At 46.1% G+C, this 25,229-nt stretch overlaps 2 protein-coding genes across 3 annotated transcripts; both read left to right on the top strand.

Annotated features, from left to right (window-relative positions):
• The first annotated feature begins 5,763 nt into the window (after positions 1 to 5,763).
• On the top strand, positions 5,764 to 24,223 carry NSUN4 (NOP2/Sun RNA methyltransferase 4). Of its 2 annotated transcripts, none has more exons than XM_047726066.1 (6): positions 5,764 to 5,908; positions 9,993 to 10,330; positions 15,729 to 15,883; positions 18,811 to 18,971; positions 21,781 to 21,905; positions 22,704 to 24,223. In XM_047726066.1, the coding sequence occupies exons 1-6, from the start codon at positions 5,816 to 5,818 to the stop codon at positions 22,978 to 22,980; spliced, it is 1,149 nt and encodes a 382-aa protein (XP_047582022.1). In that variant the 5' UTR covers positions 5,764 to 5,815; the 3' UTR covers positions 22,981 to 24,223. The 2 variants fall into 2 exon arrangements, with proteins under 2 accessions (XP_047582022.1, XP_047582021.1); XM_047726065.1 differs by lacking the exon at positions 5,764 to 5,908 and adding an exon at positions 9,338 to 9,456.
• On the top strand, positions 6,287 to 9,109 carry LOC125097892 (sperm head and tail associated protein-like). Its single transcript, XM_047726060.1, has one exon. It carries the CDS (start codon positions 6,353 to 6,355, stop codon positions 9,095 to 9,097), a length of 2,745 nt encoding a protein of 914 aa, XP_047582016.1. The 5' UTR covers positions 6,287 to 6,352; the 3' UTR covers positions 9,098 to 9,109.
• Positions 24,224 to 25,229: the final 1,006 nt, after the last annotated feature.

Here is a 25,229-nt window from a genome sequence, read left to right as displayed (position 1 = left end):
ATTCATGGTTTTTAAAAAAATCTTAGCAAATTAGGAAAGAAGGCAACTTTCTCAATCTAGTAAAGGACACCTGTTGTAAAAAAAAAAACAAAAAACTGGGGCGCCTGGGTGGCTCAGTGGGTTAAAGCCTCTGCCTTCGGCTCAGGTCATGATCTCGGGGTCCTGGGATCGAGCCCCGCATCGGGCTCTCTGCTCCTCAGGGAGCCTGCTTCCTCCTCTCTCTCTGCCTGCCTCTCTGCCTACTTCTGATCTCTCTCTGTGTCAAATAAATAAAATCTTAAAAAAAAAAACACTATAGTTAACATCATATATAACATCATATATAATGATGAACTACTGAATGCTTTCCCCCCAAAGAATGGGCACAAAAGTCAGTCTACTAAAAAAAAAAAAAAAGTCAGTCTACTATTACCCCCTGTATTGAACAGTGTACTGTAAATTATAAACAGTAAAATAATCCAAAAGAAAAAAAAGGAATTCAGACTGGAAAGAAGTAAAAGTGTCTTTATAGAAGACATAATCTCGTGCATAGAAAAGGTGAAAATATTTCCAGAAAAGTTACCAAAACATAATTTAGCTTAGCAGGGTCTCAGGATATAAGATCAATAGACAAAAATCAATCATATTTTAATGGCATCTTCTTGAAAAATGAACAAAGTAAGCCTGTCACTTCAAGGAAAACAATTGATAGTACTAGTTGCCAGAGATAAAAATTGAGCTTTCAAGTAAAATTAGGATTTGGAGGGGTGCCTGGCTGGCTCAGTTGATAGTGTGCAACTCTTGACCTCAGGATTGTGGGTTTGAGCCCCACGTTGGGCATAGCGATTATTTAAAATAAATAAATAAAACAAATTAGGATTTTGAAAAACTTGCACCCATTACTGTGAACTTAACAGCTTTCTAATATTTCAAGACTTTTCTTTTCTGATGAGATTAGTAGTGATATTAACAAATGTGGTTTTTGATATTGTATAATGAAATGTGAAAACATATGAAAGATAAGCAGGACTCAGTGAACTTGGTAATTTCCAAATAACCACTGTATGATGTGACAGAATCAAGCTTGGGTAAAAGATTCATTCTAACTACAAGACAGATCAATGGATCTTTGTAACAGAGTATGAAAAGTCCTTTGATATGGTTTCAGATTCCACACTGCCACTAACTTTTAAGAAAACTACCATATGTTAAATTTTGACATAGCATCTAAGAATATTCAGTTATCTACCTAGGCTATTAAAATATTCCTCTTGGGGCGCCTGGTTGGCTCAGTGGGAAGAGTGTGTAACTCTTGATCTCAGGGTCATGAGTTCGAGCCCTATGTTGGGTGAAGAGATTTCTAAACACAAATAAAAACTTTAAAAAAATACCCTTCTCTTTTCTATCTATCTGTGTGAGGCTGGATTTTCTACATATACTTCCATAGAACAACAATGAGAATCTAACTTTCTATTAAGCCAGACATTAATTTGCCAGAGATTTGTAAAATAATGAATCTGTAACTCTTCTGACTAAATTTCTTTTAGAAAACTCTATTTTTCATAAAGACATCTATATTAACATACAATTGATTTACTATTGTTATTTTTAATGAATATTAAAAATTTTTTGCTTTCATTTCTAATCTGGCAAATATTGATAGACGAAACAAAAATTAATAATTCTTAATTTTTAAGAATGTAAAAGGGGGGGTGTCTGAGTGGGTCAGTTGGTTAAGCGTCTGCCTTGGTCTCAGGTCGTGTTCCCAGGCATAGGGCTCCCTGCTCAGTGAGGAGTCTGCTTCTCCCTCTCCCTCCGCCCCTCCACCTCCTACCTGCTCATGCTCTCTCTCTCTCTCAAGTAAATTAAAATCTTGAAAAAAAAATTTTTTTTAAAGAGTGTAAAGGCGTCCCAAGACCAAAATTTTGAGAATGATTGATATAGTCCAACCCTCTCTCTCTTGATCCCTTATTTTATAGATGGGCAAACTGAGGAGGCTGGGGGTTGGGAGGGGTCCTTCACAGGGAATGGTGATTGTGGTCTGGACACTCCATATTTGGTATAAACCTTTGAGAACAGGTATTCTGGGACACCTCCTGTTTAGTGTATTCGAGCTGTTCCCTGGATCCTAATCTGGATTTAAATATCATGAGCAGTTCTTTTTTTCATTTCCTTTTCTTCCCTCTTTCCTTTCCTTTCTTTTCTTTTTTTTCTTTCTTCCTCTCTTTCTCTTTCTTTTTTCTTTCTTTCTCTCTTTCTCTTTATTTCCATCTTTATTTCGGTGCGAAAAGGTGTTTTTATTATAGCATGGGGATAGGACTGGTGGGGAGAAAGAACTGCCACGAACTTTTTTAAAAAAAGCCTTTTCGGGGCGCCTGGGTGGCTCAGTGGGTTAAGCCGCTGCCTTCGGCTCGGGTCATGATCCCAGGTCCTGGGTTCGAGCCCCACATCGGGCTTTCTGCTCAGCAGGGAGCCTGCTTCCTCCTCTCTCTCTCTGCCTGCCTCTCTGCCTACTTGTGATTTCTCTCTGTCAAATAAATAAATAAAATCTTTAAAAAAAGCCTTTTCTCTATGCATGTATCTCCCTCCATCTTACAACTGCTAGGTCCCTGTAACAAACTTCTCATCTTTCACTCACTTGTTCATTCAATCAATATTTACTGAGACCCAAATATGTGCCATCCAGAGTCCTAGGTGCTGATAATTCAACAATGAATAAACGAAATCCTTGATTTTTAAAATCTTATATTCTAGTAAGGGGAAAAACAGTAAGAAAAGTTGTCCAGAACTTGTAAATGGGCAGAAGAGAATTATTGGGGGCTCCTTCACCACAGTGCTAAGGTACACCTTTTATAGATTTTATATTGACCAGGCTACTGCAGAACTTTGTAGGGGTAAAGGTAAACTTGTAGAAAACCAATGGCAATGCAAATGATTCCTAGCCATGGTAATGTAATTGAATTTTGATCAGTAGAGATGGAACTGATTTCTATGTCATAGAAGCAATAATCCCAAACATCACAGTTTATTACTTAATAAGATATTAATGTTTTTGCAACTATTAGCAAATTCATTTCAGTATTCCTTTGGCTGATAACCTAAATCTCTGAAACTCAAAGTTTCATTTGAACAAGTCTTACCATCTAACTGGTTCCCTCATTATTTACGATAATAACAGAGGAACAGTTTATTATGATGAATAAAATCTTTGGCAATGTGTTCATTTTATCTTTGTATAAGAATTATGTTTCAAATCTTTTGAAAATTATAGTTTAGCAGACTGTGTGAAAAAATACATATAATAAAAAAGCAGGTTAAGAGGACAGCTGTTTACTGGTGGTGTAGCATGTACTAGTTTAAATGCATGGGGCCAATCAATCAAGAAGTCCTGTAATTCTCTCTGAATTGTAAGTGGAATCAATCCTTTTCTATCTTCACTGGCACTACACTAATCCAGAACTTCTCTCATCTGATCTCCCTGACCTAATCCTATTTACTCCAATCATCTACTGTCAGATGGTTTTTCTTTTTTTAGTGATAAACACAAGATTCTATTTGTGATATTTAAGGTTTTGGTAACTACTCCTGTAAATGTGGAAATAAAGGTGTATGTTTTTCACTGGAACTTTACAACTCACATTAAGAATAATACAGTTTGAGGGGCGCCTGGGAGGCTCAGTAGTTCAGCGTCTCTCTTAAGCTCAGGTCATGATTCCAGGGTCCTGCTCAAGACCTTCCCGCGCGGCAGGAAGCCTGCTTTCTTCCTCTCCCACTCTCCCTGCTTGTGTTCCCTCTCTCGCTATTTCTCTCCCTGTCAAATAAATAAATCTTTTTTTAAAAAAAGATTTTATTGGGGCGCCTGGGTGGCTCAGTGGGTTAAAGCCTCTGCCTTCGGCTCAGGTCATGATCCCAGGGTCCTGGGATCGAGCCCCATGTCGGGCTCTCTGCTCAGCGGGGAGCTTGCTTGCCTCTCTCTCTCTCTGCCTACTTGTGATTTCTGTCTGTCAAATAAATAAATAAAATCTTAAAAAAAAGATTTTATTTATTTATTTGAGAGAGAGAGAGCACAAGAAGGGAGAGGGCCAGAGGGAGAAGCAGACTCCCCGATGAGCAGGGAGCCCAATGGGGGATTCCATCCCAGGACTCCAGGATCATGACCTGAGCCAAAAAGGCAGTCGCTTAACCAACTGAGCCACCCAGGTGCCCCCAAATAAATAAAATCTCAAAAAAAAAAAAAAAAAAGAGTAATACAGTTTGAGCAAAGGTTAAACATTCCCTCATTCATATGTAGCTTTGACATTTCACAATCCATAAAATACTGGAAAAGCTCAAGTGCTACAAGGGTTCTTCACTACTTCTCATTTTCTATGGCACCGAAGAGATTGCTGTCTTAAAATTCACACTTGGCTTCATCACTCCTGTAACTCCAGTAAAAATGTACCCAAATTTCCTGCCTTCTGAAAGCGGTATGACTCTTTGATGAGTTTGAGATAGTGGCTGATTACTTTTGAATATTTAAGCTCCACTGGCTGACAGCTAGCATCTGTACTTCTGACTCAGTACCTAGAGATCAGAGGTCCCCACGACCCCCTCCTTGGGCTCTAGCAACTTGCTGGAGGGGCTTATAGATCTCAGGAGACCCATTTCTCACTAGATCACTGGTTTATTATTAACCAACATAACTTAGGGCAGTCGGATGGAAGGGATGCACAGTGCAAGGTATAGATAGGGAAAGGACACGGGGCTTCCATGCTCTTTCCCAGCCCTTCGGTATATTCACGAACCGGTAACCTCCCAGATGATCATTAAAAAAAAAAAAACAAAACACCTATTTGATCATATCCTGCCCTTCTAATTGGCTCCCTATGGTGGAGTCAACTTTTGTGGCGCTTACAGCTTACACAATTCGAGGGCCCTCTTTAAGAAAAACAATATTAAGGACAGGGCCTTGGAAGGCGCATTGCAAATGACAGGTTCTGAAACTTCAAGCTTAGTTAGCTTCTCTATAAATCCGCCTCAGCCCACAAATCTGTCCTCGTTTTTCTCCACCTTAGACTCTTTCTCCGTGCAACTTCTGGTTGGAAGGTCCTTCCCGCCCCTTTTTGCCTGGCTAACTCTTTCAATACTCAACTGCCAGCTCCTAGTCCTCTCCTATCCCCCAACTGGATTAGAGGCCTTTACGGAGTCTCTCCCCATGCTCCAGGCATCCAGGCAAAGCCATTTCTTTCTTCCTTTCTTTCTTTTTAAAATATTTTATTTGGACAGACAGAGATCACAAGTAGGCAGAGAGGAAAGCAGAGAGAGAGGAGGAAGCAGGCTCCCCTCCGAGCAGAGAGCCCGATGTGGGACTCGATCCCAGGACCCTGGGATCATGACCTGAGCTGAAGGCAGAGGCTTTAACCCGCTGAGCCACCCAGGCGCCCCCGCTTTTTTTTTTTTTTTTAAGATTTTTATTTATTTATTTGACAGACAGAGATCACAAGTAGGCAGAGAGGCAGGCAGAGAGAGAGGAGGAAGTAGGCTCCCCGCTGAGCAGAGAGCCCGATGCGGGGCTCGATACCTGGGCCTGAGCCGAAGGCAGAGGCTTTAACCCACTGAGCCACCCAGGCGCCCCCAGAGGCATCTCTTTCTGTGCCAGCAGTTGCTCTTTCCCAACACCCACAGATTCCTGGCGGGGCGGGGTTTGCACCTGTTTTACAAAGGTGGGCTGAGTCCCGGAAGAGAGACCCCCGCAGTTCCCTCCTCTTTTCGCCCGGATTGGCGCCACCATCTCTCCGGAACCCGCGAGTCCGCCAGTCGCGGTTCCGGTCGGAATTACTCGGCAGCGCACGCTGATATGGCTGCGCTGGTTGTGAGAAGCGCTCGGGACGTGCTGAAGCGTGCACACCTCGCCACCGTCCCGCGGAGACATCGACATAAGAAGAAATGGGTAAGGTCCGGCCGTTGGCCCAGGAGGGAACAGCGACAGCGGCCTTTTGCCGGGAAACTTGTTCAGCCCCGCACTTCCAGCCCTCGGTCTGATTCGCAACTCCGGCGCCGCTGGAACGCCTTCGGCCTCTTTTCCCCGCCCCTCAGGGGGGGGGTCACTAGGCTCCTCCCTTTCACGTCTGTCACGTTTTCGCTTCTATCCGCCCTTTTGTTTCGTCACAAGGCTTGGGTGGTCGCTCGCGTACTGTATGAGCCCTCCCGACTCCGCCCCTCTAAGTTACGTCATCACCACCGCCCACATTCTTTCAGTTATGTCACCGCCCCTTGTTCCCCGGCTCTTGGTTATCTTCCCCTTGGTCCCAACTACCCCTTCCACTTCCCCTCCTCCCTCTCCCCTCCCTCTCCCCTCCCTCCCTACCCCGTTCCCCTCTATCTCCCTCCCTCCATGACCTCTTCTCCGCCTTTCCTCTTAGAACTTTCAGCCCGGCCGCCCTCACCTCTCGAAAAATGTTTTAGCGACAGCCCCTACCTTGCTGGGTCTCCGCCGCCCTCCGGGAAAGGATTCAACCCCATCCTCACCCTCGAGCTGCCTCTCGCGCCCAGGAAAGGTTACAGTGATCACCCTGACCACGCTCCTGGCCTTTCCCCAAACCCAGGCAAAGCGTGCAGCGACTCCCCTCTCCCCCTGGACTCTCCTAACTTCTCCAGAGACCCATTCTGTGGCCTCACCTGTAGGCCTGGAATTTCTTCCCTAATCGCCACGCCCCCCTCCCTACCCCCACTGATTCCCTCCCCAGCCCCACCGCCTCCCTCCCCACCTCCACAGCCTCCCCTGCGCCCCAGGAGATGTTCTTTTGAACCCTGTTCTCCACTCCTTGGAAGGCCTTTCTGCCGCGAGCCTATCCTCTCGTGTTCGCCCCCTTCGAGCCCTTGTTTTGATCGGTTCAGCCTTCTGGGGTCACCCCCTGTTCGTCCACGGAGCCCTTATTGCAGCTGGATCAGTCCCCCGAGAATACCGCGTCCCTGTCCCCGAAGCCCTTGCATTGACCAGCAGACTTACCTTTGTTATTGTGGTGGATACCCTTCAGCCCTGGTAACTAGCCCGGGGACTTCCCCTTCTCTTGCTCATCGGCCGGTGAGAACCACTCCCGTGACTTCTCCTATGCTCCCTCACGGGCCTTTGGAAACTGGCCACATGATTTCATCTTCCATTACTCCTGGGTCCCAGGGAACTTGCCCCATCACTTCACCTACTCTTACTCATAGGCCCCTGGGAACTGCCCTCGTTATTTCACCTCCTCTTGCTCACCGGGCGGTGGAAATTAGATCTGTAGTTTCCCCACCCCTTTCTCACAGGGTTTTGGAAACTGGGCCCGTGATCTCCTCTCTGCTCTGTCCCTGGTCTTCAGGCAGAAGTTATAATGACCCTCCACCTTCCCCAACATCTTCCCCACTCACTGACAGCTTTTGCCATAGCCTCCTTAAGCCTCCAGACCCTTGTGAACCTAAACCACAGCTTGACCTGCCCCTTGGGAAAAATTGCTGTGGCTCCCCACTTTCTTCTCAGGCAGGCACATCTGGCTCTCCCAGCTCACCTCAGGAGGGCTCTTTTCACTATTCCCATATTTCTCAAGAGACCCACATACCTGCCCCTGGGAGCCCATGTTGTGCCCTCCACCTGCCTGCTCGGAGTACTTGTTCTCCTTGCTCACCTCAGTCCCAGGCTCCCGTGAAGCCTTGCTTTGAGTCCATTTTCACCTGGGAGACTGGTGGGAACTCTTGCCTCTTTGTAGAGCCAGTCACCGCGATTTCTTGTCCTCCCTGCCCCAAGGAACCGCCTCTTTCCCTGTCCTCTCATTGTCCTTATTCTGTCTTCTCCTTCCCTTCACCCCTGAGCAACCAGTTTATATCTCCACCCCAGTCACCCCCCCGCAGAAGCTATAATGAACCCCCTCTTCCTACCCCAGCTAGCCCACAAGTGAAGTCCCCCAAATCCGCAGAGTTAAAACAGCCACGTGCTCTCCACAGATGTCGCTCCCTGATCATCCCTCTCCAGCACACTACTCTTGACCTCCCCAGACCCCCTAAGGCCTGTGCCTCTCCTCCACCTCCCTCCTACCCTTCTGGTCCTTCTTGTACGGTGACATCCTTTACCACTTGCTCAAATCCCTGCCCTAAAGAACTTCCCCAAGGAACTCCCTTACCTACTGTGATCCCTAGAACTCTTAAACCTGTTCTCCCCACTTGTCTTCCCCTTCGCCTTCCTTTTTGTCCCGTCCCACCCAGTAGTTGCGTTCAGAGCACCTCCTGCGGACTTCCTGTAGGACCCCCGTGTAGTACCCATATATATTCTGTGGTTCCCCCGACCTCTGATCCTTGCCCACTCCTTGGTCCCCCTCAGTATCATAAACTGACCATGGTGCCCCCCTGTGGCACCTTTAGCGCTCCCAGGGGCCCACCCCAACCTCATCGCCAGCCTGTGCCACCTCCCTGTTCCACCCACATCTATTCTTTTATCCCATTGCGAACACCCTTTGATCCTCAAAGTTTACCCATTGCCCCCCAAGCCCGGGGCCATCCTATGGCCTGTGATACTATGCCCTGTGGCCTCCATGTCTACTCTGTGGCTCCTCGAGGCTGCTGCAAAGAGCCCCCCAAGGTTCCCTATAGCTGTCCTTTGCCTTCGACGAAGACTTCCAGCTGTAGCACTGATCTCAGCTGTAGTTCAGCTATTGTTATCAGTGAGTGCCAGAGTAGTGACAACCAGAGCAAAAATACCCACCAAGGCAGAAATCGGAGCCAGGCTGAGAATACCCACCATACCAGAAGAAGTCGAAGTCAAAGCAAGAGTCTCCGTCCTCAAAGAAGTCAGAGCCGGAACGGGAGTCCCACTAGCAAGAGAAGTCGGAGCCCGAGCAGTAGTCCCCACCAAAGCCCAAGTCAGGATAAGAGCGAGGGTCTTCAATGTAGTGGAAATCAGGGCCAGAGTGAGAGTTCTCAACGGAGCAAAGGCCAGGGCATGGGCAAAAGTACCCTCCATGACAAAAGTCAGAGTGGAAATAAGAGTCCTCACCACGGCAAAAGGCGGGGCCGCAGCAAAAGTCCCCACCAGAGCAGGAGCCGGAGCAAGAGTCCTCGCCCTGCCAAAAGTCATGGTCGGAACAAGAGTCCCCACCGTAACAAGAAATGAGGGCCAGAGGAAGATTTCTGCCCAAACCAAAATGCGGACCAGAGCGAAATGAACAGACAGTAATAGGACTAGCCCAAGAGGACTAGTAATAGCCCAAGTGAGGGTCCCGGCTGTGGCAACGTGGACAGAACTGACGACCCCTCAGATGACGTCTTCATTTTCCTTTTAATCTGTGTTTATGCTCTGCAAGCCCAAATCCCGTCTCTCTCTGCTCCCCCCATAGAAGTCCCCATTTTGGTTTACACCACAGGGTTTCTAGGAGTTCTTGTCCCACCTTCCTAGGCTCTAGGAACTCTCCCCAAATGACCCTCAACCCTGTGATTCTCAGCATTATGGTGTCAGTCACCTCATGACCTTAGGTAAGTTACCTTTCTCTCTCCATCAAATGTGGAAGGTTGATATCTTTTGTATCCCACTGAGCTGTCTGCCTTTTTTGGAGCTCACATAAGCTAGGAGACAAGAAAGTGCTTTAGAGAATGGAAACGGCTGTTCAGAAAGAAAGCATCTTTTGTTTTTAAGGCTGAGGCTTCCCCCAGGGCCTTCATAGTTTCTTCCAGTCTTCTCTAGGCTCTTTTCAAGAGTCCTCTCCAGAGCTCCCATTCTCTTTAGTTCTTACTCCCAGGCCTCAAGGATTCCCCCTTTCTTGGTGACCCACCCGCATATATGCTGTTGTGAGAGCTGCAGCTTGCTTTCTCACAGCCTGAGATAGAAAGGCCTGCTCCCTAATCCTTTTCTCTTTCATACTTCTTTTCTGGACGGCAGAGGCAGGATGCAAACACAGGAGTGGGCAGTGGCTGGATCCGTGTTTGCTGCAGGGCTCTGAGCTATTGGTGTGGTCAGGTGGTAGGGGAGAGGCAAGTCTGGAAGATCAATAAGCCCGTTCTTTTTCTTTCAGGCTGCCACAGAGCCCAAATTTCCTGCCACTCAACTGGCTCTGCAGAATTTTGACATGACCTACAGTGTGCAATTTGGTGATCTCTGGCCATCCATCCGGGTCAGTCTCCTTTCAGAGCAGAAGTACGGTGCACTGGTCAATAACTTTGCCGCCTGGGATCATGTGAGTGATGAGCTGGAGCAACTGAGGGCCAGGGACTTTGTGAAGGAAGCCATCTCCCACGGGGAGCTGGAGCCTCAGGGTGACCAAACTCCAACTCCAGCCTCTGGGGCCTACAGCCCGAACCTTCGATGCTTCACTTTTGCCAGAGGGGATGTCAGTCGGTTCCCTCCCGCCAGGTAGGATCTGGGGCTGTCCTGAGTGTGCTGGAAGTCGACAGAAAGAGACCCAACTCTTGTCCTGTTTCCTAAGGATCATAATATTGCTGATATTTATTGAGTGCTTATATATGCTAGGTGTTTCTCTAAGTGTTGTATGTGCATTATCTCCTTTTGTTCTGCCAGCAGCCCTCTGAGGTAGGTAATATTATTTCTCTTTTCCATTTGAGGAGACAGGTGCAGAGAAGTTAAGGCACTTGCTTGCTATCCCTGAGATAGCAGGTTGGTACAGCTCGTGCTTAGACCTAGGCAGTTTGACCCCAGAACCTGCTCTGCTGCACCCTATGGAAGACAGCCATCTCTAACTTGCACACTTACTATACCCTCTGCAGTTAAAATCTGTATTTTTTTACAACTGCCTTCTCATTTTGCCCTCATAGCCACCCATCCAGGTGAGGACAAGTAACCTCCTGATACAGGACAATGAGTGAGACTTACCTAGGGACACAAAAGTTAGTTCCAGAGGGGTTGGTAGTGAGGGGACTTCTGGTCTTCTTATCCAGTGCTCAGCTGGAGCAGTTTGTCTTCCTAGTGAGGAAGACAACAATTAAGAAATTATTTATAATTGTGATAAGTGCTCCAAAGAAAAAGTACAAGATGCTACAAGGAGCTCTAACCCAATCTTTTCTGAGGAAATGAAATTTAAGCTAAGACCTGAGAATGAGTAGGAATTAAAGCTGGTGGCATGGGGATGGGGATGGGAGGCTATAGAAGCTGGCAAAAGGGGGCGCCTGGGTGGCTCAGCGGGTTAAATCCTCTGCCTTTGGCTCAGGTCATGATCCCAGGGTCCTGGGATTGAGCCCCGCATTGGGCTCTCTGCTCAGCAGGGAGCCTGTTTCCCCACCCCGCTCTGCCTGCCTCTCTGCCTACTGGTGATCTCTGTCTGTCAAATAAATAAATAAAATCTTAAAAAAAAAAAAAAAGAAGCTGGCAAAAGCCAGGCTTTGTAGGTCTTTTAGGCCATTTGGGATTTTGGACTTTTTCTCTAAAAGAAAGGAGGAGCCATGAAAAGTTTTAAGGTGGGGAATGACATACTCAGATTTGGATTTTTAAAATTCTGGCTGCTGTGTGGAAAACTGATTGGAGAGGGGGAAGTCCGTGTATGACATATGAAATGGGGATGTAAATTAGGAAGCTTTTGCAATGGTTCTAGCAACTGGCTTGAGGGAAGGCTGCATGCTTAGGAAAACTAGGAGGTAAGGGTAGAAGAGTATGTGGTGGGGGGGCATGTGTGGGAATCTTTTTTTTTTTTTTTTTTTTAATTTATTTGACAGACAGAGAACACAAGGAGGCAGAGAGGCAGGCAGAGAGAGAGGAGGAAGCAGGCTCCCTGCTGAGCAGAGAGCCCGATTCGGGACTCGATCCCAGGACCCTGGGATCATGACCTGAGCCGAAGGCAGAGGCTTTAATCCACGGAGCCACCCAGGTGCCCCACATGTGTGGGAATCTTGAATGCTAGGAACCTACAGGTTGGGAGAAGGGGAATTTTTTAAATTATTATTAACATATAATGAATTATTTATCTCAGGGGTACAGGTCTGTAATTCATCAGTCTTACACAATTTACAGTGCTCACCATAGCACATACCCTCCCCAGTATCCATCACCCAGCCACCCCACCCCTCCCACCACCCTCCACTCCAGCAACCCTCAGTTTGTTCCCTGCAATTAAGAGTCTATTGTGGTCTGACTCCCTCTCTGGTTTCTTCCCATTTCATTTTTTCCTCTCTTCCCCCATGATCCTCTGCTTCTTTTCTCAAATTTCACAAATCAGTGAGATCATGTGATGACTGTCTTTCTCTGATTGATTTATTTTGCTTAGCGTAGTTCCATTCATGTCATTGCAAATGACAAGATTTCAATTTTTTGATGACTGCATAATATTCCATTGTATATATATACACCATATCTTCTGTATCCATTTGTCTGTTGATGGTCATCTAGGCTCTTTCCATAGATTGGCTGTTGTGGACATTGCCGCTATTAACTTTGGGGTGCACATGCCTGGGAGAAGGGGATTTTGATGGCCCAGGGTTGCTTCTAAATGGTTGGACTTTCCAGGGCTGGATGGCTTCAGACCATGTACCCTATAGTCCATGTTGTGGTAAATTGCCAAGATATGTTCTAGAGAACCACTGGAAAGGGTTTCTGAGTAGGGGAAAGGCAATAATGTACAATGATTATAAGCATAGGCTTTGGAGTCAGGAAAACCTAGATTTGGAATTTGCCTTCATCACTTATTAGACATGTAGCTTTGGATAACTGACTCTTGGTTTCCTTACTGGAAACTCATCTGGAAAATAATGGTACCGATACTGTAGCTCATATTTTGGCTACTGTTCTAAGCACTTAACTTCTATTAATTCCTTTAAACCTCACAATAATCCTATCTGGTAGGCACCCTTTTTTTTTTTTTTTAAAGATTTTATTTATTTGACAGAGATCACGAGTAGGCAAAGAGGCAGGCAGAGAGAGAGGAGGAAGCAGGCTCCCCACTGAACAGAGAGTCCAATGTGGGGCTCGATCCCCACATCCGCAGGACCCTGGGATTATGATCTGAGCTGAAGGCAGAGGCTTTAACCCACTGAGCCACCCTGGCGCCCCTGGTAGGCACTCTTATTACAGATGAAGACATTGCTGCATAGAGAAGTTGAATAATTTGCTGAAGACACACAGTTGTTGAGCAGCTGGGCTGGATTTGAGATCCAGACAGTCTGGCTCTGGAATCTGTGTTCTTCTGCCTCACAGGTTCCTAGTGAGGACTAAGTTAAGTGATGGATCTGAGACACTAGTACAGCACCTACAGTATAGCACTCACAAACAGTACCTCTTGTTGCTGATATTCTTCTCATCAAAGTTATGCTTCAGGAAGATCATGTTAGTATATTGGGGTGGGAGGGAGATAGATTGGGGCAGGATTGGAGATCAGTTCGGAGGCATCAGTTTTAGGCAGAACTATGGACACAGCACCTGTGGTTTACCAAGTTGCCTGAGGTGCTTGGCTTCTACTCAGAGGTTTGGGTTTCCTTCTTGTCTTGATAGGTTTCGTATAAATCAAGGGAATCCCAATCTCTCAGGAGGTCAAAGATGTATTTAGGGAGTCCAGGAATTTCCTGAGTTTTTCTGAAAAAGTGTTGTGCCCCCCCCCCCGCCCCCCGTTTTTGGAAAGAGGGACTTTAGCTTTCAGATTTCAGAATTGTCTGTGAACCAAAAAAAGGTTGAGTGATGCTTCCAAGAGGAAGGAACTGATAAGAATGGGTTTCTTAGACCTGTGCTAGTGTGACAGGAATTTTGTGCTTTTTTCAGATTTCTTATCATTCTCCTCCGTGAGGCATGAGGCACACAGTTTCAGGGACAATCCAAGTGTGATTTGACTTCTAAAATATCCCACCATAGTCTGAGCTTACTTGTGAAGGTGTCACAACCTCAAGCCTGGGGACTGTAGCTCTTATAGTGGACCCTCAGTGGTGCTATGTCTCTTGTCTTGTTGCATTTTTCTCCCAGAGCCTTCCTGTCAGGGCAGGTTTCTGTCTCCTTGGATCTGTCTCCAGTGGCTGAGCTGTGTCTCAGGCAGGAGAGTGGCTTATGACAAACGGCCTGGGAGTGAGGAGTTCTGTGACCATTAGGTTGCTATCTGTTGTCCCTCTGTCTCTACTCATATGGTTCCTGCCTGTCTTCATGCGTTGGACTCTTATCACAGCCTTCTCACTGGTGTCTATTTCTAATTTGTTCTTTCTAGCCTGCCTAGCTTTCTAAAACTCTATTCAGATGATCATGTCACTTTCTTTACAGACTTTGGTAATTGCCTGCCCGTTACAGTCCAGACTCCTTAAAATAGGATTTAAGGCTTTTATAACCTGGCCTCTATCTGTTTGTCTTTTTTTTTTTTTCTCTATCTGTTTTTCAACTTCAATCTCTTTCACCTTGTATTTCTACTACACCAGATTTCTCATTGTTTTTGAAAGGAGCTATGAGTTTGCCTCCTTCCATGCCTTTGCTTGTTCTTCTTTCTGCTCTTGGATTGCTCTTGTTTCTTCCTCCCTTCTTCCCCTTCCTTTACCTAATGAGGGCCTATTTCTTCATCAGGCCTGACTCAGGTAACTGTGAGAGGCACAATTGATGGCCTTCTTCTCTAAACCCACGAAGCATTTTGTGTCTTAATATGTGATCCAATAAGACTGAGTTCCTCCTATATGCCAGGTGGCGTTTCATGTGCTGGCGTTATTACAGTGAACAAAGTCTCTGCCTTCATTCTAAAGAGGGAGAGGGAGGAGAGTGCACACACTTACACACACACACACACATCTGTACATGTAAAGTGAACAACAAATGCTTCAAAGAAAAGTACTATCACATAGAGAGATAGGAGGTGATGGGAGTAAGGGGTACTGTTTTTAGGTAGAGTAGTCAGGGAATACCAGTGCCTCTCTGATTAGATAATTTTGTGGAGAGAACTTTGAGGAGAGACTGAAAAAAATGAGGAATCAAATCAGGGCTGTTTGGGAAGAGTTTTGCGGGCAGAAAGTAGAGCAGCTATAAAAGCCTTAGACTGCAGTGTGCCTGGCTTAATTAAGGCAGGGCAAGATGGCTAGCTTGGCTGGATTGGAGTGAATTGATCCATGGGTTGGTTTTTTTTTTTTTTAAGATTTTATTTTATTTTATTTTATTTTTTTCAAGATTTTATTTATTTGTCAGAGAGAGAGGAGAGCGAGCGAGCACAGGCAGACAGAATGGCAGGCAGAGGCAGAGGGAGAAGCAGGCTCCCCGCCAAGCAAGGAGCCCGATGTGGGACTCGATCCCAGGACGCTGGGATCATGACCTGAGCCGAAGGCAGCTGCTTAACCAACTGAGCCACCCAGGCATCCCTTAAGATTTTATTTTTAAGTGATCTCTGCACCCATGTGGGGCTCAAACTGACAACCCCGGAAGCACCTCGGTTGCTGAGTTGGTTGGGCCACTGGCTCTTGGCTTCTTGGGGTCCTGGCATTGGGTCCCACATCTGGCTCCGCACTCAGCACCAGTCAGCTTGTCCCTCTCCCTCCCACCTTGCTTCTCCCCGCCACACCCTAACGCATGCACTCTCTCAAATAAATAAAATCCTTAAAACAACAAAAAACTCCACAACCCTGAGATCAGGAGTTGCATGCTCTACTGACTGAGCCAGCGAGACACCCCTCGATCTGTGTTTTCAGTGTCCCTCTGGCTGCAGTGGGGATGAATGAGTGAGGGAGTGGGTCTGAGAAATGAATTTTTGCGGAATAGAACTCAGTAGCCCCTAAGGGCATGGACTTGGTGGACTTGACTTCCACTGGGTCTCCTGACTTGGTATTAGACTCTCAGGTGGTCTCCTCTCTTCTAGGCTTGGCAGCCTGGGTGTCATGGACTACTATCTGATGGATGCTGCTTCCTTGCTGCCTGTCCTGGCCCTTGGCCTACAGCCCGGCGACACTGTGCTTGACCTGTGTGCAGCGCCCGGGGGAAAGACACTAGCACTGCTTCAGACTGGCTGTTGCCGTAAGTCAGAGGGCAGGTGCCTTGGGGTGGGAGGGGTCCCTACCTCACCCAGCCAGGGACCTCCCGAATAGGCTGGGCTCTATGGTCCCAGGGTCAAAGAGGGTATAGTGCTCGCTTGATAAGGTGGTGTATTTTTGTTTGCAGTTTTCTCCTCTTTTCCTCTGTCAGTTGGCCAAGAAAGGTTGCTGAGCCGAGCAAGGTCTCTGAAGGCAGATTCAAGCAGGGCCCTGATCAATCTACACATGACACCTTCATTCCTCTGTATCTGTTTACTTTCGTCTCTGAGATTAAGTTCATTTCCTTCATCTGTCAACGAAAGCAGTAAGATCTGGCTTCAACCTCCCTTTATAGCTTTAGGTCATTCTTCTCCAGACTTTATGTGCTCCAGCCACATTCTGCTACTCCGTGTTATTTGAGTCAGCCTCCATCTTTTGTTCATGTTCCATTTTCTGTCTAGAATACCCTCTACCCTATCCCAGCTAGCCTGCCTGTAGCCTTTGAGCTTTCAAGCCTCAGCTCAAGTGTGCCACCTCCTGGAAGTCTTCTCTCCTGACCTCTGCAAAGTGATGCCTGTCTCCGTATGCTCCCGTGCGGTGGGTGCTAACAGTGTTAGCACTGTTAGCCTTGCATCAGAGCTTTACCTGGTATGCATCTTCTCCCTCTTCAAGAATGAACTCCTTGGCGACAGGCCCAAGTCTTATTCATCTCATACTGCAGCTCCCAGCCCAGGCCATGTGCACTGGAAGTGTTCATTTCAGCTGTCTACTGGCTGACAACCCACCTTTATTTATTTATTTATTTTAAAAGACTTATTTATTTATTTATTTATTTATTTATTTGACAGACAGAGATCACAAGTAGGCAGAGAGGCAGGCAGAGAGAGAGGGGGAAGCAGGCTCCCCACTGAGCAGAGAGCCCTGTGTGGGGCTCAATCCCAGGACCCTGAGATCATGGCCTGAGCTGAAGGCAGAGGCTTAACCCACTCAGCCACCCAGGCACCCTGACATCCCATCTTTAAAAGATGGTGTTTTTTCCATGGAGACCTGAGAAATATCCAGACGGGGGCTGTTGTTTTTCCACTCATGCTGGAGGTCAGCCAGGCTCCTCTTGCCTTATGCCCTAGCTTTTTTTGGGGTGCTGGCCCCTTCTCTTCCAGTTCTTGTCAGCCAACTTGCACAGTTTGGGTTGGCTTCCAGCCTCATGGTCAGCCCTGTGGGTGATTGCAAGGTACCACATTTGATCTTACCTTCTGGAAGTGCAGAGGGAGAGGAGAAATAGTGTTGATATGGTTTAATGAGTCCAGTGCAGGAGGTTCCAGCCTCTGTGCCAGGCTGTGCTGATCTGCCTGAGTGCTGTGGGAATCTGTGAGAAAGGGAATGAGTAAGGTGGGGGTTACTTGGAAGAGGAGGAACTTGCACTAAGAGGAAGGAGAAGGGCTGAGGAGAAGTCATTGAGAGTTGCTCTTCTAAGGTGTACTAAATTACCAACACCTTGCTCCCACCCCAACTCCTTATCAAATGGAGTCCTTCATCCCGGTGGAAGAAGGAAACTTGGAGTTTCTCTAGTTTAGCCCTCCTATTTTAGGGAAGGGGAAGTTGAGTCCTGAGGAGAGTAAATAATTTAACTTTTATCCGAGTTGGAGATAGAGCCAGAACTGGAACCCAGCTTTTCTGTTCTCCATTCATGTCCTTCTGCAAATTCCTCCTGAGCAGAGAATCCAATTTTTACTTCTTTAAGTGCCCTCAAAAATTGAGACTCTATGTCTTTGTGGGAACACTAAGCTCATTCATGGTAGTGATCGCTCCCATAAGGTATAAGGTATGCGCTCTAGTTTTTCACCATTGTTTCTGACTTTCACTTCTTGACTCTGAGGCCAGGTATCAGTCACCATTTATCATCAAGCTTGCGGTAATGTTTTTTCTTACAGGAGAGCCAAGAGCAAATTGAACTATTTCTTGAACTTTGTGTTTGTCACAAAAGGGAAAGTGAAAGATAGATGGTGAATCAGTTAGGATTAGGTTTGGTCATATACAATAGAAAATGACTGGCTTAAAGAAGAAAAGTTTTTCTCTCTTATATAAGAGAGCTGGGACATAGGCAATCCAGGGCTGGTATGGAGTCTCCACAGTCATCAGGGACTTGGGCTCCCTCTTTCTTTTTGCAGCCTATTTTATTTCTGGCTTCCCTTCTCAGGATTGCCTCATGGTCCAGGATGGCTGCTAGAACTCTAGTTATCACGTTCAGATTCAAGGCAGGAAGAAAAGATGTGGTAAAAGGGGCACACCAAATGATGTTAGCTTCTTTTAAACATCTTCCCATAAGTCCCACACCATAATTATGCCTACAACTCATTGACCGAAACTTTGTCCTAACTTAGTTATAGAAGGAGGCTGAGAAATAGGGCACATTGCTCCTCTTTCCCTCAGATAAAATTGGGAGTTCTATTACTAAAGAATGAGGAAAATAAATTTTGGTAAATGTGTAGTTATCTGCCCAAGATGAAGAGAGAGACACATTTCAGAAAAGCAGGACAGGGCATACTTATTTAGAAATATTCATACTTGGTCTGCTTTATTTATTTATTTACATATCCTTTCTGGCCTGGGTTTGTGATTGCCTTTGCAGCTCCTACTCAAGAGTGTCTAATACTGTGCCATATACATAATAAATATTTCTACTCCACTTGCCTCTGCCTCTGGGGTCTGCATTGATTGGCTATGCCCAAGAATTGGTCTGACTCTCCATTAGCACCATTGCTGGTAGGATGTTTTGTTGGGGCATGGCCTTGGAGTTTCTTTATTCTCACAGGTATAAACTATTCCTACTACCCACAACCACTTAAAGATTCAGTGCAATCCCTATCAAGGTTCCAATGACATTTTTTTCCAGAATTAGAAAAAACAATGCTGAAATTTATATTCCCACAGGCAATCTCGCTGCCAATGATCTGTCCACTTCTCGAACAGGCAGACTTCAGAGGGTCCTTCACAGCTATGTGCCTCAAGATATCAGGGATAGAAATCGAGTTCGAGTCACCTCATGGGATGGCAGGAAGTGGGGAGAACTGGAGGGGGACACCTATGATCGGGTGAGTGATTCCTGACCTGAGACATCCATCTAGCCAAATCTGGTCTCCCCATTCCAGCTCCAGACCCTCAGCAGGTAGGGTCCAGCCCTCCATATTTGAGGATGGAGAGCCATTTCTGGACCTGGCCCGCTCTCCATGGGTGATTGGGAGAACACAGCTATCTGCACAATTGTTGGTAATATCTTTATTAGAGATAATTAGCAGGAAAGAGGTTGAACCTGACTGAGTGGGAAAAGAGTTAGTAGACTCTCAACTCACTTGGTTGCTCAGAAACTCTGATTAAAATGAGTATGAATAAGCTAATTTATTTTTGAATATTAATATAGCACATGGTGCAAAATTCAGAAATCCTTCACTTTTACTCCTGTCTCAGGGCCTTCTCCTTCCTCTCCCCACAGATGACCATTGTTTATATTTTCTTCTGTATCCTTTAAGATGTATCCTTTGTGGATACACAAATACAAATGTGTGTGGTTCTTTTTTTTTTTTTTTTTAGACTTTGTATGCATGTATGCATGTGAGCAGGGCAGGGGGCAGAGGGAGAAAGAGAATCTCAAGCAGATTTCACACTCAGCCCGGAACCTAATGCAGGGCTCATTCTCACGACCTTGAGATCATGGCCTGAGCCAAAATCAAAAGTCGGATGCCCAACCGACTGAGCCACCCAGGTGCCCCAATGTGTGTGTATTTTCGAAAAAAGGAGTGGTGGTGTATTATTCTCACTGTTTGGTCTTTGTAGTTTTTTCATTTAATAATGTACCCTGGGGTTCAATCCTTTTCAGTTTTATGCTTTTTAAGTATCATTGCTAGATAAATTTATATGCATATAAGGTTGGACAGAGGGTACTAAATCACTCTCTGTGGAGGTTACATTGGCTTCATTTCTACTGGTAATGCGGAAGAGTACCGCATTCTCAAATCCTGCCACCACTCGTGTTACTAGATGTTTTGGGTTTTGCCAAACTGATAAGCATCTAATTTATATTCTCTTATTATGAATGATGTTGAAAGTCATTTCCTGTTTTAAAGTTATTTGCATTTTCTTTTATTTTTTTTTTAAGATTTTTTTATTTATTTACTTGACAGAGAGAGATCACAAGTAGACAGAGAGGCAGGCAGAGAGAGAGAGAGAGGGAAGCAGGCTCCCTGCTGAGCAGAGAGCCCGATGCGGGACTTGATCCCAGGACCCTGAGATCATGACCCGAGCTGAAGGCAGCGGCTTAACCCACTGAGCCACCCAGGCGCCCCTGCATTTTCTTTTAATTGGCATATTCTTTTTTTTTTTTTTTTTAAAGATTTTATTTGTTTATTGGACAGAGAGAGATCACAAGTAGGCAGAGAGGCAGGCAGAGAGAGAGGAGGAAGCAGGCTCCCCACCAAGGAAAGAGCCCGACGCGGGGCTCGATCCTAGGACCCTGGGATCATGACCCGAGCCAAAGGCAGAGGCTTTAACCCTCTGAGCCACCCAGGCGCCCCTAATTGGCATATTCTAAAGGTACTTATTTAAACATATACTTCTAAAAATATAAAAATATATAGCTATTGTCTCTCTGTTATCATCTGACTCATTGATCTAATCTGTCCGGTTCTCACCATTCTGGTTCAACCACTCTAAGAAATTGAAAGACCAAGGCTTATAGAATCTTGGCTAGGCTTAAGAGTCCTGCTTATTATTATTATTTTTTTTTAAATTAACCTATAATGTATTATTTTCCCCAGGGGTACGGGTCTGTGAATCATCAGGCTTACACATTTCACAGCACTCACCATAGCACATACCTTCCCCAATGTCCATAACCCAGCCACCATATCCCTCCCCCACCAACCCCCCAGCAACCCTGAGGCCTGCTTCTTGCCTGTGTTTCTGCTTAACTAAAATGCACAGATGTCTTCCATAGCTGGTTTTTTTGGAAATGTAAATATAGGACTTTTTCTTTTGTCTTAATTTTTGTTTTTGTCTCTTGTGCCTAGCACAGAGTATAGGCTCATAATGAATGCATGAATGATTTTATATTTATTACTTTAAAGCTTTTCCATATTGGATATGATGTTTCAGCAAAAAATAATTTTGAATCCTGATCCTGTTATTCAGTCTATCAGCTACCTTCTGGGCATTCTATCACCTGTAAATAGGATGTTTCATTCAAATAGCTAAGGACAGAGGCAAGGACAGAGCCCTAAAGCATGAAAGACTTCTTTCTAGGAGCACCTGGCTGGCTCAGTTGATAGAACACAGCATTTTATTTATTTATTATTTATTTATTATTTATTTATTATTTATTTGACAGAGAGATAGAGAGGGAACACAAGCCGGGGGAGTGGGAGAGGGAGAAGCATGCTTCCCCCTGAGCAGGGAGCCTGATGTGGGGCTTGATCCCAGGACCCTGGGATCATGAACTGAGCCAAAGGCAGAGGCTTTAACCCACTGAGCCACCCAGGCACCCTGGAACACAGGATTCTTGATCTTAGTCTTGTAAGTTCGAGCCCCATGTTGGGGGTAGTGGTTACTTAAAAATAAAATCTTGGAAAGGAAAGGGAAGACGTCTTTCTAGGTCGATATCAGTTATTTAATTATAGTTATTTGGGTATTGGCTTTTCTTTTTGACCAGCCATGAGTAGACCTAAATATTCTGTTTTCCCACTCATTATTTCACAGCTGTCTACCAGGTGAAAATGAGAAGCTTTGTCGGTTACTCTGCAATGGAAGGATGGGCAGAGAGAGCACTGTGGGAAGCCTCTCAGGGCTAGGGCCTAGGGGAGGGAGCCTGTAAGGAGCTCTAATACTGTACCCTTTACCACTGCTGGGCAGGTGCTGGTGGATGTGCCCTGTACCACAGACCGCCACTCCCTTCATGAGGAGGAGAACAATATCTTTCAGCGGTCGAGGAAGAAGGAGCGGCAGATGTTGCCTATGCTTCAGTTGCAGCTGCTCGCGTGAGTAACAGATTTACAGAAACTCGAGACTTTGTGCCACAGTGCTCCGGGGGGCTGGTCACCTTGGGGATTGGAAGTTCTTGCCACAACCATCGCCCACAGAAGGGCCTTCTGACTGAAGAATACCTGGAAGAGACAGACATGATAGGAGGGTCCTTTGGAGCATGAAAAGCCTATGCAGTAGGACACACGTGGGGTGGGTTGCACAAATTCACTACGTTACCTTACCTCCATGCTAGTCCCATTCCCAGTGAGTAGCATAAGCTTGAAAGCTTGTAAAAGTGACTAATATCAAGGGTCTGTAGGGCTGGTAAGGGCTCAGTGTATAGCTAGCATCAGAGTTGGACCATAGGGGCACCTGGGTGGCTCAGTCGGTTGGGCATCTGCCTTTGGCTCAGGGCATGTTCCCAGGGTCCTGAGATCGAGTGCCACATCAGGTTGCTGGCTTGATGGGAAGCCTACTTCTCCCTCTGCCTGCCACTTCCCTTGTTAGTGTGCTCACTTGCTCTCTCTGACAAATGAATAAATCTCAAAAAAAAAAAAAAAAAGGAGTTTGGACTGTAACCAGAGTCAGAGTTCAGGGGATTGCTTCCAGAGGAGAGCCCATGGAGAAAGGCTGGGTTGCTCTCTGCTTTGAGAAAGACTCTTACGGTGGTATCTCTGTGGAAGGGACTTGAGAAGCTAACACAGCTGCCCGTCCCTCAGTAGACTCCGCTATCCACGCTTCCAGCTCCCCCTGTTGTCCTTCTGCTTCTGGGAAACTCAATAGTCACTGCTTTTCTCTGTTTCTGGTTTCAGGGCTGGACTGCTTGCCACCAAGCCAGGAGGCCATGTTGTCTATTCTACCTGCTCGCTCTCGCACTTACAGAACGAATATGTAGTGCAAGGCACCATAGAGTTCCTGGCCAATCAGTACAGCATCAAGGTTCAGGTGGAAGACCTGAGTCATTTCCGAAAGCTTTTCATGGACACATTTTCTTTCTTCCAATCCTGTCAGGTTGGGGAGCTGGTAATCCCAAACCTCTTGGCCAATTTTGGGCCCATGTACTTTTGCAAAATGTGTAGACTGACATAGCATCACCCTGTTCCCCAAGTCCCGGTGTAGGAAGGTAAAGGGTATACTCCCATGGAGGCACCAGAAACTGAGACCAGTGACAAAGATGCACTCTGGGTCCTGTCTCCATCCTGTTCAAGTCTTTCTATAGACAGTTTTCAGCATTAGAAAGTAGGAGTTTTTCTGTCCTGCTGTCCAGTTGTGGTGCATGAGCAGGTTTCTAACTCCCTTATTATACCCCCCCCCCATTTCTAAGCCTGTGCTAAAAGTTCCTGCTCCATTAAAAGCTTAGGGGAGGAGGCAGTGAGCAGGCCTACACTTTCAGCTGTAGACTTGGGAAGAAGCATTTAGCCAATAAAACTGTTGAAGCTCCATTGATCTGAGGCTGTAGTTGGGGCCTCCTGTCAGCGCGAGTACTCTTAGTGCCATTTGTACCAGCTCCTGTTACTGAGCACCGACTCCTAGGGCCCAACGCGCAGGAACTCAGCCTGGTGGCAGACCTCTGGTTACAGAGCACCTCTCACGCTGGAAGTGACTTCTGTGTGTGATCAGTCTTCAGCAACCGATGGGCCCAAACAAACCTCTGTTAGTTCCGTAGTTCAGCCGGCCCATGATCTAATTTAAGGAACTGGCAACTCTCAATGGTAAGCCAATCATGATAATCTGCTTACATGCACCAAGAAAGCTCTCCCGAGTTGCCCTCCTGTGATCCATAGCTCTGCTGCCCCGTGTGGCTGGGGAAGCTGCTGCCGCCCCAGGGCTGTGATCCTCTGCTGTGTGTTTCTGCCCTGTTCATTCATGTAGCAAGAGTTCCTGGAGCTCCTATCTGACAGGTAGCCAGGGAGCTGTTGGAGGTGGAATGGTAGATGGGACTGTGGGCCGTGAGACTCCTCTTCCTCCTTCACGGGAACTCTCCTCCTTTTGCTTTCTGAGCACGTAGGCAGGCATCTCCTGATATCTTTTTCTGTTATATTACGCTTTTTTTTTTTATTCCTGATCTGTGGCTGAGCTCTGGTTCCAGTGGTTTGGCCCAGCCCCAAATCCCTCAGAGCTCTTCCCCAGCAGCACAGGGCCGCCCCCCCACCACGGATGTGAAGGTTTGGGGCAATATTACATCATTGCTGACTGCATGCTAATTATGTTGTCTTTGTAACTCAGCATAAGGAAGGTAATCCCTCAATGGCAGGGATATTAAAAATTGCTTATGATCACTTGCAAAATACTGCTTTTTTTAATTAAAAAAATTTTTTTTCTGAAAAACTGGTCTTTGTGCAGAGAAGGGAGCATAATTTTAGAATACTCATGTTCTTGGTGCTTCCCACTTTCTTTATCCCTCCTCTTCCTCTTTCTGTTACGCATTTTGTTCTTTATGTCTTTCCTGCTAATCCTTGTTTTGGTATTAGAGGTGTCAGCTGAGAAGGATTTTGGATAAGGTTAAGCCTTGTCTCCTCTTGGGATTTGTATTGTAACTGAGGGCCCTGAAAGATCTTTCAGACTCAAAGTCGAGTGGAACTAGGAAGATGGAGCTCCAGGGAGTAGGACTCTAATTAGCCTCCATATATGGTATGTGGCCCCTGCCTGCTATTTACTCTCAGTACTGGCTGAGGCTGGGAGGCATAGGGTCCCTGGGTTTCTGCCCTTGGCCTCCCGGGTATCCAGCCTGGTGCTGACAGAATGCTAAGCAGTGCTAATTCAAGAAGAGATTGGGGGGCGCCTGGGTGGCTCAGTGGGTTAAGCCTCTGCCTTCAGCTCAGGTCATGATCTCAGGTCCTGGGATAGAGCCCCACATCAGGCTCTCTGCTCAGCAGGGGGCCTGCTTCTCCCTTCTCTCTGCCTGCCTCTCTGTCTACTTGTGATCTCTCTCTCTGTCAAATAATGAATAAGAAAACAAAATTAAAAAAAAAAAAAAAAAAGAAGAGATTGGGTCTCCTGCCCCTGGGGTACCAGTCCATCTGGGGACAGACTGACTCAGGTTGGAAAAGCAAAGAACTAGTTTGGAAAATAGTTGATTATCTCCTATAATTGAGCATTTACTTACCCTACAGCCCAGTTATTCCAATACTAGGGATAAATCAGAAGGACACCAGAAGATTTGTACAAGAATGTTCATAGCAATCCCAAAAGGAAATGCAAATGCCTGTGAGCAGCAGAGTGGATAAATTACTGGAATATTCACACAATGGAAGATGATATGACTGTCAGATGAACCCCAGTGACACATAACAATATGGATAAATCTTTGTTTTTATTTATTATTATTTTTTAAGATT

The sequence above is a fragment of the Lutra lutra genome, chromosome 4, assembly GCF_902655055.1.
Source record: "Lutra lutra chromosome 4, mLutLut1.2, whole genome shotgun sequence".
NCBI lineage: Eukaryota > Metazoa > Chordata > Mammalia > Carnivora > Mustelidae > Lutra > Lutra lutra.
The sequence above is the reverse complement of the archived record's forward strand: the minus strand, read 5'-3'. Positions and strand labels throughout refer to the sequence as shown.